This window comes from Myripristis murdjan, chromosome 8 (genome assembly GCF_902150065.1).
Source record: "Myripristis murdjan chromosome 8, fMyrMur1.1, whole genome shotgun sequence".
Classification (NCBI taxonomy): Eukaryota; Metazoa; Chordata; class Actinopteri; order Holocentriformes; family Holocentridae; genus Myripristis; species Myripristis murdjan.
The window spans coordinates 5,117,728-5,132,798 of NC_043987.1; the positions used below are offsets into that span (position 1 = coordinate 5,117,728).

A 15,071-nucleotide genomic window follows, 5' to 3' on the forward strand; every position below is an offset into this window, starting at 1 on the left:
ACCCAACCCACCTCCTCAACTACCTCTCCACCTTCTTGGGACTGTCTGTATTTACCGGGCTTATGGCTTAATGACAGTATGACCCAATACTTCAATAACTATTGTTTGAAGATAAGCAGTATAATCAAAAAAATGTTCAGTACCAATGATTCAGTGATTAATTATACAGGCAATAAAATTTGTGGCTTTCCAGCCCGTTCTCTGCTGTAGAGCAAAAATTCACCACCCACTCAACCATGTGACATTTCAGTTATGAGGGCTATAAAATGTCATTGTCAAGCCAAAAAAGCAAATGGTGCAATCGGTATTACTGGGGTCAGGCCATAGTATAGTCAGAATTGGATCCATGAATTAAGTCCTAGCATATGATTGCAAAACTGTTTGTAGAAAATGGAAGTTGCATAAGTGGGCAGTAATGCAGTTGACTGAAGCTGTGTTAGCTGCCTATATTAATGCAGCATGATTGTAAATGCCTTAAAATATTTTATTTATAATAATCATCATTATTGGTTTATTTAGGCAGTAAATATACAAACACTTAACTACTGATAATCTGTTTTTGAGCTGGTTACATCTCTTATTGATTCACACACACACACACACACACACACACACACAAAACTTATTTATTAACAAATACTTATTTTATCTCATTTATCGGCCACTCTTTATTGGACTTGTGTAGAAGACCACCTTCACCCTTTTACTGACTGTCAGAAGTAGTCATAGATTAATTAATATGTCTGTAAGCATGACAGCCTGCAAAAAGTAAGCTCCAAAAAGGCAGTCCATTCTAACTGTAGGCTAGGCACAAAGGGTGGGGAATATAAGAAAAAAATACAAACTCCAGTTCTTCGAAAATAATAATTTTATTAAGTAAAATAATCACTCTTAAAATAAGGAGGCACTGACGACAAAAACTAGGAGACTATGCTGGGCATTACTTCCCCTTTTAACACTAAATTAGGTATTTTTAAGTGATGGTCAAGTTGATATCACGTGGTCAAAACATACATTTGTGTAAAAATGTGTCATCCTCACAAATCCAGTTGTGATATGAGAGCATAAAATGATGTAACAGATTACTATAATGCATGGTACCATGGCTCTTGTGACTTCCCATTCACTTAGCATTAGCAACTTCACATTACCGTTTTTTACATTCCTGCCACACATGGCTCTCATGTCAAGGAACCACCATAATGTCACATGAAAAGAAGAAATTCCCCTTTAACAGAATCCAAGTTAACATCACTGCAAGCTTACTAGAGGCCATTTCTTTATACATGGCAAAAACTCGGTGGCCTGTATACTGTCAGGTTGTAGAGTATGCAGATTTCTATTCCTACCCAGCAGGAGTCATTTCATTAAATGCCACAAACTCAACCAGAAAGCTGGTCAATGATAAGTAAAATGCACTGCTGTTGTGTTTAGTTGGAATAAAAACCAGCAGACTCAAAGTACTTGACAGGGAATTACAATTTTAAGATGCACTTTTAATTTTAATATGCATCACTAGTTCTATTTGACAGCATGACTTGTACTTTGGATGTAACACACACACACACACACACACACACACACACACACACACACACACACACACACACACACACACACACACACACACACACACACACACACACACACAGAAAAGATGCACTAGCACAGCAGTGTTTCCCATTCAATGTTAATATTTGGCACATGTGAATTTGTTTTGGATGTATCTAAGGTGCTGATGCTGGTGGTTCACGCTGATTTAAATTCAAATTATCGATAGTTTAGTGCCAACATGCTGAAAACATATTAATGAACCGCAATGTCCAGAACTGAGACACAGGTAGCAGTACAAAAGGTGGCAAAAGACACAATGCCAATACAATAACAAGTTGTCAAAAAAACATTTGTCCCAAGGTAAACCGCCAACCTGTAGGAAACACTGTATAGTCCAGTATGCTAGTGTACTTGCAATCATACACACACATGAGTGGACACAGACATACAGACTCACAAAACCTGCATGCATGCACACAGAGGTCTGTTCCTTCAGCACTTAAGTCTTAAAAAATACAAATAAAACATCATGAAAGCAAATGAGCAACACAAAGTACTATTACTGGTTCCAGGTCCCACTGACCTGGTGGGAGCTGTTTTGTTCAAGTTCCAGTTTAGTTCAAGCCTGCTTGATCAGTGGAGAGACAGAGGCACATTACTGAATGTGTATTCTTACTGTTGTGGGTCCAGCAAGTGATGCTAGATGAGTCCCAACTTTCTCACAGTTCCATAAAAAAAGAAAAAAAAATATCACATGGTTGTCTGGTGGTTAGAGACAACAGCTGGTAACAGAAATGTCCCAGGTTAAAGCCTGTGGGCTCTGAGGTGTCCTTGGACAAAAAGTTGAATTTTCACCCTCAGGGTTCAATATCACCATGTCAGCATTTGACAAGATGACATATGATGAAGACATGACAAGAAAAAAGGGAGGGTAAAGGCAGAAAAATACGCTCCATTTGAGGAGAACAGGAATCTATCATGAGAATGAGCGTTTGAGTCGAGCTGGACGATTTCAAAATTACACACATTTTTCCAAAACTTAATTTCTTGACTGGAATCAAAAAATTTAAGTCCAGGTTGAATGTGATGGATGCTGATAGTCCTATATTATCTGTGTCAAATCACTGGGGCTGAACAGTACTTTCACATACTTTGCCAAATCTTTTAAGACTTGTTTTCCCATATAATTTCTAAAATCCAGCAATCAAAGAAACCATCAATATGTCTCCTAATTTTATGTCCAGAAGCCAATAAAGACTTGGCAGTAACACCATCTAAGAGAGCAAAATCTCCTGACAAACAGGGGAAAATCTCATCGCTAAAGACTCCTTAGCATCTGTCCCAGTGGAGCAAAAGGGTGGGGGTGTGGGGTTTGCGATGGATCTCAAGAAGCTTTGGGGAAGAGAGAGCAAGTTCTGGGAGAGAATCCAAAAATTAAGACCCCAAGCACTGAAGTTCCATTATCCAAAACATCCCAAAAAAGTGACTCATGACAGCGACTGCAGAGTGACATGAAAACCAAAAACTGAGGAAAATCCCAGTGGGAATCTGGGGTAGGAGCATTTGGGAAATGGGAGCATTTGAGAAGAGGGCATTGGGAAGAATATAGTGTACATGTTGGGGTGGAGTGCATGAGATCTTGGATCAAACATTATTTTCCAAATACTTTCTATGGCTCGTTCTGGCTGGAGTCACATGACTGGGGTTTGACATATAGAACCAAACACTGAGCACCAAAATATCATCATAGTTACCAGATAAGCAGTGACAGCTTATCTGACACTGAAGGAATTGTCCTGAGGTTGTAAACCCGCCCACCACGTACTCCAGAAAAAAAAAAAACGTGACAAATTATTGGCAAACACTTGTTGACCCACAGCTGACTTTTTTCTGAGTGTTTTCTTGTGAGGACTGTCAGTATAGAGCATCGGAGTTGCTGCTTCTGGGTTTCTTGATCTTCTCAATGTTCTTCAGAATCATATCGTGAAGGGTCACCTGGGAAGAACAGAACAGAAATATTAACATTTTACCATCATGTTTGAATTTGGCATCTAGGTTTGAAATCGATTTCTTAACCAAGTACAACAAATGTCGACGTTTGTCTTGACTTTGTACCAGCCTGGAGACAAGTACCTCTCAGACTTTATTCAGCTTCGAAACCGAATGGAAAATGAAAGTTTTGTGTTAGGACCGAGGTTCACTGACAGATTCTGCTACTCTCATACAAACACACAATGACAGAAGGCCTGTGACCCATTCTGTTTGTATTCACAAAGACAACACAATTCAGTGGTTTTCAAAGTGCGGGCCGGGAATCCCCATGTGTCCTTCAGGGGCTTCCAGGCCAAAAAAGCGTGGTCAAAGGCAGGAACATTAGGAAAAAAATAAAAAAAAATATGAGAAAATTTGAAAAAAAAATCTTATCAAAATAAAAACTGAAAATGATGTTTTCTGATTAAAAGAAAATATTTTTTATAATTAATCAAATTATCTATTTAAATGTCGGACCAGTGATCCGGGATTGATGTCAGATTTCCGAAATGCTTCACACAAACCCAAATATAAGATATAAGGGTCCCTAGAGGGCAAAACCACTTCAATTAGGTGTCTGCGTCTTGCTGAAAGTCAACTCAGTGGTCTGGAACATTAAAAAGTTTGAAACTTCTGAGTTTCAAATTGACAGCTGTGGGACCAATAAATTTGCTCATGTGCAACCAAACCATATGAACAGTCCGCAGTCAAAGTCCATGTAATGGAAACGCATAAAAGTCAATCATTAATCATTAGAAATAAAAAAATTATTACCTCTGTGATTACATGAAAACGTGACACTTACATACTGATTCCTGAGCTCTGAGACGATGATCTTCAGACTGATGTACTCCTTTTCATCAATCTCTGATACTGTCCGCCTGTAGTCCTCCTGCAGAGGAAAAACAGAGATGGAGACAGAAAAGAAATAGAGAAGAAGAAAGAAAGATAAAGTAGTGGTGAATAATAAAGCATGGTACAGCAGGAATGCGAGCTAACACAAGCTGCCTTAGAGGAATTCTTGAGTCTGGTTATGTACATTCGACTGAACACACACACACACACACGACTCACCACATGGGGGTACTTGGCGATTTTGGAGACCAGCTTGGCTCTGGTGATGTAATATCTGGAGATCTGGTCCAGGTACGATGCAGCCTCTCCTTCCACCGTCCTCAGCTCTGCCACCGTCTCCTCCTGCGAATGCACCGACCCAAGGATAACAGATGGGTGGAAGTGGTAACCAACCAATAGAAAATAAAGGCACCCCTACATTTCAAAGATGCACCTTTAGTTGTTTAAACACCAACATTTCAAACTCAGCGTCATCCTTTTCATTATGGTCTGCGAGCCCAGTCCAGGTTAATCTGGCACTAATGGTGGATTAATCAGCCCAGTGTGCGGGTGTTTTATCGAGGTGGACATAACTTCCCTAATGTTTATATACATGCAACCAAACTTCATTGTGGTTTGCAGCACTTTGGGAAATCATGTTCTGTAAATTTTGCCCTTCTGTCACTGAGCAGTATCTAAAAAAAGAGAAAAAGTAAAGGTTTTATTACTGTATGAATTTCCTTTCACACCCTTTCCATGAAGTTTCCCACAGTTTTACTTAGACACAACATGTCATCACCAAAACCGGGTCATGGAATTTCCCATCAAAGACGGGAAGGAAGCAAAACGGTTCAATGGAAATAACTCGCACACCTCGGCGCTCCAAATGAATGCGCTTGCAAAAATAAAATTACACGAAACGCATCTGTTTGAGCAATATAATTGAAATATATACGATCTCAGCAATGTTTTGACTTGTTTAACTGTGATCTGATGGGCAATTGTGTTTAAAATGGCACTAAAACCACACTACTTATTAATAACAATTTTGGCACAAACCTGTCCTCCGTGTTATGTATGAAAAGGGCGTGAAATGAAGTTAGGTGGTGCATTTGGTTGCAATAACAGTCAGTTTCTGCACCTGTCAGAATTTGCTTTTTGTGTTAACAATGTGTGCTATGTATAAAACATGGCCTGTTACTGAATTTATGAAATAATAATAATAATAATAATAATAATTACACACACACACACACATATATATACATACACACACACACACACATACATGTACACTACTCACAAAAAGTTAGGGATATTCGGCTTTCGGGTGAAATTTCAGGATGAACCTAAAATGAATTATAACCTTTACAGGTGAACTTAATGTGACCTTCTGTAAACGTTTGAATGCACATGTCCAACTGTTCAATGTTTCAGTACTTTTTGCACAAGTTGCTGTTCTATAACAAGAAGTTTGACGGCAAAATTCACAACAGGTGTTTGATCCATGAATCGACCAATAAATTTCCTGGTTCAATTAGAATTGGCATTTAAACAGTCCTCCTCATCATGCTGTTCACATTTTGACATCATGAGACCAAGACAACACGTCAGTACAGAACTGCCCTACACTTTGTGAATGGTACAGTGACAAGCCCATACTACCTGAATAACATCATTAATCCAGTCATTGCGCCCCTGCATGAACAACACAGGCCTAATTTCATCTTCATGGACAACAATGCTCCAGCTCATCGAGGTCGTATCATTAGGGAACGGCTGCTGGAGACTGGGGTACCTCAAATGGAGTGGCCTGCACTTTCTCAGACCTGAATCCCATAGAAAACCTATGGGATCAGCTGAGTCGCCGTGTAGAGGCTCGGAGCTCTGTACCCCAGAACCTCAATGTCCTGAGGGCCGCCCTTCAAGAAGAGTGGGATGCCATGCCTCAGCAGACAATAAGTCGACTTGTGAACAGCATGAGACGTCGTTGTCAAGCTGTAATTGATGCTCAAGGGCACATGACAAGTTATTGAGACATTGACATTTTTTGTTGTGGTATATCCACCACTGTTGTTGAGATGAGGAAATCACCAGTGTATGCTTCTACTTAAATGCCCTACTTTCATGATATAATATCACTGTAGCGTGAACTTTTTACATTTTCCACAAATTTCACCCAAAAGCCAAATATCCCTAACTTTTTGTGAGTAGTGTATATATATATACCCACAGTAATGTGCGCTTCGTATTTGAGATTTATTGTGGACAGCAACTAACTCTGGTATGTTAAGAACATCTGCTTTCGTTTTGGCCACAGTCCAAGCTCATCACTTGTTTCCACAGCCTGCACTTGTTTGACTGCTTTGGGTGATTGTATATGAAGTCCCAGGGCAGTGCTCTGAATGTATATGCCCATTCACATTCTCCCACAGACAGACAGGCACGTAAGCATGCGCAAAGTCAAACAGACACACGGTCAGATACACAACAGTAAAACACCACAGAGCAGTGGTGGTGAGCAGTCAAATGAACAAAAGTGAGGTCAAACTTTATCTCCTGAACTTCCTAAAGCGATGGTGGTACAGATGTGGGCTGTATATCCTTCCTTAGCAGCATATCATTTTTGTTCATATGAAATCTAAACACTAGTCATGACCTTCAGTGAAACAACTACGCTGGTGTATCAGTGCGCTATGAGGCCAGGGATTTTTAGATCTGCTACACGTATTCTACAAACCTGTCTGTGTAAGTAGAGAATTCTTTGTATAATTTTTAAAGATGACCTTGCTTTTCCCCACATGGCCACCATTCTGGTCAATAATGGAGAGAATGTCATACTCTTTCCCTTTCATATTCTCTGTCTTTCTCACTCCAATTCCTCTCTTAGGAGGGGTTATCTGAGCCACTGGGTTGTAATGTGTGAGTGCTGCCCCCTAGTGTCAAAAATGGAAGAAAAAAAAAATAACTGCATCAGATGGCTTGTATGCAGAGTGTCCAACTGCTGCTAACTTGAGGGATTGGAGGGATTTTCTCAAATATGTCAGATTCAGGACTGACCTGTATGGAGACCCCAAAGTTGTTTCCATCTTCTATCCTGGGAATAAGGAGCTGGACCCACATTTTGACCTGACAGACAGAACAGAGAGCAAAAATGTTATTGTCAGAATCTCCGACTGCAATCAAAGACCTCACTGATTTAAAAAAGAAACCCACTTTGGACTTCTTGATTAAACATATTAATTAAATGACTGGTTTCACTGAGAGCTGCTTAAGAGAACTTTGGCGAACAGAAGTGTTACTCATTCACTTTGATCACACAACCACTTCTGGACTTTTATCTAAAGGTATGTATAACATGAATAGATAGATTTCACATCTCTCTGAAGAAAAACTGGCTAAAACAAACGCCACGCAAGACATTCTATCTTGTGAATCAGAAGTTGGATTTCGGTTACAAGCACAAAATTTGCAAGTGACAACCTTTTTAAAATGTGAGGCTGCGTGCTTTGTGCCAGCAGCCTCACCTGCTCCAGAGAAACGTGGAAGCAGAAAGAGCAGAGAGACACACAGTGACAGGAAATGTGTACAGCTGTGGATCCTCATGCTGGATCATGTGCTGAAGGGAGAGAGTAGGTCATCTGGGTTCCATTTGCCTGCACATCTGGGTGTAAGTCCATTGAGTCAAGTGAGAAAAGAGATTTTCTTCAAGATTCAAATCCTGGAAAATCTCAGTCTCATATCCAAACAATTAATGTGGTACCATTTGTATTGACTATCATTATCATTAGTAATATTATTATCATTGAAAGTGAAAAAACATGTGCTATCAGTGTATGAATATTTTGACTGTGTGTGTGTGTGTGTGTGTGAGTGTGTGTGTACAGGCACTCACGGTGTTACATTTCTCGATGAGCGTCCTGATCTCTGGCTTGACTCGCTCGATCAGGTCCACTAGCTGTGCGTTGCTTTTCATCATCCCCTCTGGCATCACCAGCATTTTGGCTCCACCTGGAACAACGACACAGAAGAGACCAGCAGAGGCAGATTTGTGACTGCTGGTACTGTAAGCGGGAAAAAAAAAATGTCTTTTGAAACAGGCTTGTCTTTGAAACGGACATGGCATGTTTTATTTGCTACCTTGGCAGTTCTCATCAGCTACCCCATCTTCCAGCTTCTTCTTTTTGGCATTTTGCTGTGGACAAACATGCAGAAGTGATTTGATTTTTTTAAAACCTTTATTCATTCATGATACAGTTTTAACTCCAGGTATTCATACAGGGAAGAGGTTTGTGTAGGATGCATTTATAGCAAAGCCTAAAGATCAAGAATTAGTGAAAGTCAAGGATGCAAACCAGCAACTTCACAGTCACAAACTCTGTCTTCACCATAGAATTCAGCAGTCTGAGAGTTCTGATTCCCAAATAAAAAGTCAATTTTACTACACCAATCCTTAAAACATCTCAAAAAGTACAGTACTCTGCAAAAGTACAGCTTCGTGCATCATAGCATCATGAACAGCCTTGTGTAGATTTTGGTTTCACGATCCGCCACAATTAGGTCACAATTTTGGTTGTATCACTATTTTCACTTACACTGGTGTTTCACAGCTGCAGAACAGATGCAGAAGAAATTCGGCAAAAAGTTTTCATTTTGTGTTGACACTGCACTGGGATTAAACTGTCCTTCTGGTATCCAGCTAATGAGCTAAACAGACCTAAACACATGATGTGTGATGCAGAATTGGGGATTTTTAGAGGTAGAGTTCTAATATCCAGCGTTAAACCAATTCAAACCTTATGATTTTCAATACTTTTCAAGAGAGTAAAGCTGTCAGTCTGAAGGCTTTTTCAACAGGTTTATTGTAAGACACAATATTCTCAAAGACAGGTCACAGACTTGGTGCCTAGGACTACAAATGTCTGCATCTCTGCTCCTTGGTCCACAAAACATAAGTAATGGCTGTGATGAAAACTGCTGCATTTAAATACCTAATAAACCCACCAAACAGAGGGGCAGAACAACACTCCTGATAACACAAGACAAAGCAAGCAACTACAAAATGCTGTTTTATTTATTGTTTCATACTGCGGGCACTGTGAAGCCCTTTGAAAGTACACCTGTGATTCAGGACTAGATAAAAACCCTTGATAAAATTAATCCAAATAAAAGCAGTGCTGTCTATTTGGCAACAGTCTCCCCTCCCACCTCTGAAAATATGGACCCCATCATATTTTTTTCCACCCATGTCACACTCAAAGCTGTTTTCTAAACAACCCAAATGCAGAATGTCTTTTCACCATCCAAGAGTGGATCAAAGTACTATTTTATATTCAGTGCTTGTTTCAAATTTTAAAGCCTCATCTATTGGCCTAAACTTTGAATAAATGACCCCGATGCGATATAGACTTACTGTATCCAGACCGTCGTGGCAGTTTGTGAAGAGAATTGGCTCTGGGATTTTAAAAGTGATATCTGAGTGGATTTCCTTCAGCTCGGCCACATTGAGAATAGGCTCCTGGGGGAAGGAAAGAACACACTTGAAACGAGCTGATCATTTCTGCTAGCTTGCTCTGTTACTCGGTGTGGAGGAGAGCTGAGGTAGGGACGGGAACGAGAACTTAACTATTTGTTTTGTAACCACCTGCTTGACCAGTAAAATGCTCCTCAAAATTCAAATTTGATTTTGCTTGTCTGACACAAAAGAGAAAGAGCGATTTCCCTGCCTCCCACTAAATCCCTTGCTTGAATTTCACAGTTCCAACTGAAACCACAGGGTGGTGCTGTAGCCTTCCTGAGATAAACTGATGTGGCCTCTGAGGGGATGCAGTGCAGTGGCAGGTGGCTGCTACTTCTGTGGACATAGAGTTTGCCAGCACAGTTTTTATTGCTTCTAAGGACAAAAGCAAAGGCTAAATTTCACAGGTATCAATTCTTTTTCAGTCCATCATTTTTTAAAACAAGTACTCAGTTTTTATCAAATAAAGTAACAGCTCTATACTTTTTCCTAATTTCTTGACGTGTGAATGCAGTCCCCTTACCTTCAGAAAGCTGTCCAGCTCCAGAAGTTTCTGGGGGAAAAAGCTGGCAACCAGGTGTTCAGCCTAGTGAACATGATAGACTGTTACAAAATCTGTGCAGGTATTTGTCATTACACTGTTTGCCTTCATTAAGTGACCAACTAACCGCAATGACACACAGTATTGACTCGGTGTGAGAAAAAAAAAAATGATTCACTTAAGTATCACAATTCTTTTTGGACTGAGTCGATTGGTAAAGATTGGTATCATATGACACTAGACTTAATTTGTTGGAATTTGTTGGCATGTCATGGTACGTTGTCAGCAAGAGGGACAAATGCTGCTCCAAAGTTCAGCTGAATTTTGGCAAAAGAAAATCTGGCATTTTCAACAGGGTCTCTTGACCTCTGACCTCCAGATCTCTGAATGAAAATAGGTTCTCTGGGCAGCCCATGCAGTCCAAATGTGTTGTTTTGGCCTGTTGTAAAATGGTGTATTTGTGCAGACTGGGGCCTAAACAGTGTTGGAGTTGCATCAATTCGCTTTGACTGGAAAGCTGAGACTCTTGTGGATTCAATGAGCCACATTTGATTCATGTGTGATGATGTTAGCAGCCATTTCACTGCAGTGAGACCATTTTTTCAAACTTTGACATCAATAAATAAATAATAAACCTACTGTGTCCTTAAGGATAATCACAATAAAGAATCAAAATACATATTGAATCGGCACCCAAGTATCGTGATTGTATCGAATCTGGAGAGATAAACACATCATCCCGGCATATCGTCCTGATTAAATGACATTAGTGATAGATAATCATGCAAAACACTGTGTAAGTGATTGATTTAGATACCTACCTCGCTGGTGATCTGCTCCCTGAATGTATCCACCTGTGAACACATTTACCTGGTGTTAAGAAATGTTCCTTTTTACTACCAACAGCAGGGACTTGCTGTGTAGACCTGGGTTCTCTCTGGATTTTAGCAGGGCTCCTACACTCGTTACAGACCTTAATTTCTTAATTTGACATGGCAATTTGGGATTTCTGTCTCTTCCATATCAACTATGCAATATCATTCTTTAGATTCTTCAAAGAAGATAACATCGATTAGAAAGATGAAGCATTAAGACAACAAAACATAAAGTAGTGCAAAATAGAACTTAAAAAGAACAAATAAGTAAGAAAAAGAAGAAAAGGAATTTTTTTAAAAAATGCCAATATGACATGAGTTGCATGACATGACAATATCCTCACTTAAAGACACTGAAAATATTGCATATATTCATTGTTTTGACAGTTTATTTTGTTTTGTGAGGAAGAAATGTATTGAAATGTATTGTTCTAGTTTCTTCATTACAAAGAATTGTTTGGGTTTTTTGTGTAAATTTGCATTTGTGAATGTGGAATTTGGCAGGAAGTCAAATTAATAAGAAAAAACTGATTATCATCTTTGTTACTATAACCATAGCAACCATACCTAATGTTTCTATAGAGAAAATAAGTTTCAGGAAGCAGTTCACAGAAAGAGCAATTCACATCTGTCACTCTCTTCATTCTTTTTTGTAAGAAATGTTTCACTGATAGGATCTATGCATCAACTGAAATGAGGCTCCTAATTATAAGGACCAAACTCTTATCCCGTCCATATTAGTCCAAAATTACTCCAATAAAACGTTGTAGCAGTGAAACAAAGCTCTTATTTTGGAGATCATGCCTCTATCACAAGAAAAACAAATGTTATCAAGGAAGACTATTCTTCACAGCAGGAAGTAACACAATGTGACATGTCAGAGGCCTAAAACAGGGCTGAACAATATATCACTATCATATCATTATCTAGATATGAACATGTGTGGTATTTATATCTCAGAAGACAACGATATGGTCAACATCAAATTTAGGGTTAGTCCAAGACACTGAGTGGTCTGCTCTGATCAGTAAAATATTTTGTGAAATAACTGCATTTTCTATGTCCAGTTGGTATTATTTTGTTGTTTCTTGCTTAATTTCCACTGTTGCTACACTTAACATTTCAAATAAGTGTGATCCCATAGTCATATTGTACATTGTATCGCTATCAGTATAACATTTTCCCACACTTCTCTGAAACTTTCGGTGCAATTTTTAAGCTTATCAAGATCTGAAAATCGCCACATTCATCTCCCACACATTTCCACGACACAGAAAGCTTTATGGTCAAATGAAAATCATTCAGAAACCCAAACTGTAGGCAAAGGACAAAACCACCTGTCAGCTTGAGAACATAAACAGTATTTCCATGATCTATTTTTCACTGAAAACACTGGCTGACACTGTGTCCGAGCTGCTGTACACAGATACTCAGTGGCCACTTTATCAGCTCCATCTGCACAATCTCATCCAATCCAACTGTTGTGCCATTAAGTTTCCTCTCCTGCTGCCTATAATGCTCAGCTTTTCTTTTTGTCACAGTAATAGAGGTGTTCATTCACTTCTATGTTTGGCACTGAGCTCATAGTTAGTGCTGCTGTTGGCCTGGACTGCATTTTATTGAGAGCTGTTTCCAATATTCTGTCCCCCCTCATTGTATATAAGTAGGGAGGACAAAAAAGTCGAAACACCTCTCAACACAACGTAGTCCAGTACAAGAGCTCTGCAAACTACAACCTCAATAATAAACACAGAATTAAATGTACACATTCTCCACAATGTCAACACAAACTGAACATTATAAACTTTGTTAAAAGGTAGAATTTATGGCAGAGCTGCTGACCTGAACTGCATTAGAGTGTACAGGTGGTGCCGATAAAGTGGCCACTGAGTGCACATATCACAATAAAGCTCCCACAAGGTGCACAACACATGCACATAATGCACACTTTTTTCTTAACTACGATTGATGCACAAGTTGGCATTCATGCACATATTTGAGCATAATGCAATTTTATTCCTTTTTTTCCGTTTCTTATAATTTAACTCTCCTCGTGAGAATTTGAGCCACTGCAGCTGAGCCAATCAAGAAAGTATTGGTGAGGATGATGAGCAGAGGTGCAGATGCGGAGCTGCTGGCCGGGCCTGCCGCGCTCAGCACACCGCGTGTCTCCCGCTGACACACACGCACAGAGCACACTCACCTTGCTCCTCAGCTGGCTGTCTACGTTCAGCAGGGAGGACATTGCGTGCATATAGTCGGAAACGAGACTGCAAGAAGACGCTAAAGCCTATAAAAGAGCCTCTGTCTCTCTCTGGTAACAACCGCTGCTCCAACCGCTCTGCGTGCGCGCATGCACACACGGCTGCGCTGTCGCGTTCCCAAAGTTGACTTGTGATGCAATCAGAAAGCGACACGCGTGGACGGGGTGGCATATTTGTCAAGTAACCTTTGACAAATATGTTGAAAAAGGTGGAAAAGCAATGAAACTGGATTTTTTTTTCTTCTATCAACACTGTGTGTGAAGGCTTTAATGGAAATATAAGGACTTTTCCCCGAGGAGAGATCTGCTTGATCTCAGTTTAGGGGAAACTGCTCCTGAACACTTTGATGAAGAATGAATTGAAGTGGATGTAAGCCTGACTCAGCACAATAACCAGCTCTTTGGTAGTTTTAAATGTGGCAACAGTGAGCCACATTTTGCCGAACCGTATAATCACTGAGCCACTCCAAAACATGCCTGTGTTGTGTCCTGAACAAAGGCTGCATACAGGAGCAGCATCAGCCTCTGTCCGTCTACATTCTCATCCAGATTATTGCTCGACTACAGTGTAATTTGGCCAACAGGAGGCGCCAAAACCATCCAGGACTTTAGTCCAAGTCTTTTCCAACCAGCACAGGTTGCTGTTCATGTACATGCAGCTTGGAAACAAAGTTAGACACAGAACACGGTAAAATTTCTGACATATACAAATGTATATGTATATTTAATATATCTTATACAATGTATAAATTTTCACATGCTATTGTTGAACCAATGGTATAACATAGCTGTTGTGCAAATTCTGTGTTGCAGAGGTCACTTTAAAAAACAAAACAAAACCAGACCTATACTGACATTATGGAACTTTTTTTCTTCTAAAACCAACCAACCAAAGGTAAAAACACAACATCTAACAATCCTGATACAGGATTTTCATGTATAAAAAATGAACTGATAGTACAGTTCAAAATGACATTCACAGTATTCCTTCTGATGCTAGAAGACACAAACTGTAGTTTTCCTTTGAAAAAATAAACACAAAAAGGTCCACAACCATGATATTTTTGAATGCTCGAATGCTTTGAATGTGTTTTGGCTGCAGGGACCAGAGGAAAAATGAAGGTCCAGGAACATTTTTTTTTTTTTTTGGCCCCAAGAAAAAGTCCCTGCTCATTTCTGGTTGGTCAAACAGTGGCGGCTTCTTCAGCTTCAGTTTTCCACCCAAATTCCCTGAGTGAAGTAATCCCAGGGATTAATTTTCAAGCATCTTAAAGGTGACTTCAGCTCGCTGCTGTTTGTGTTTCCACCGCGTTCTAAAGACTGGTGAAGATCAGACAAAATAGTCCACTGATGTCTACAACAACAGCTGTTTTAGCCCTAATCTTTTTTTTTTTTTTTTTTTTTTTACAGTCATGAAGCATCAGGCCATTTAAAACATTTGACCCCCTTGTTGAC

General features: G+C 39.7%; 1 protein-coding gene across 1 annotated transcript; it reads right to left on the bottom strand.

Moving 5' to 3' along the window:
* Window positions 1–853: 853 nt before the first annotated feature.
* Window positions 854–13,745, bottom strand: LOC115364413 (proteasome activator complex subunit 3-like). The gene is made up of 10 exons (XM_030058985.1): window positions 13,557–13,745; window positions 11,300–11,332; window positions 10,461–10,523; window positions 9,833–9,937; window positions 8,560–8,614; window positions 8,315–8,430; window positions 7,480–7,548; window positions 4,660–4,782; window positions 4,391–4,477; window positions 854–3,549 (listed from the first exon to the last, which is right to left on the bottom strand). Exons 1-10 carry the CDS (start codon window positions 13,605–13,607, stop codon window positions 3,469–3,471), a joined length of 783 nt encoding a protein of 260 aa, XP_029914845.1. The 5' UTR covers window positions 13,608–13,745; the 3' UTR covers window positions 854–3,468.
* Window positions 13,746–15,071: the final 1,326 nt, after the last annotated feature.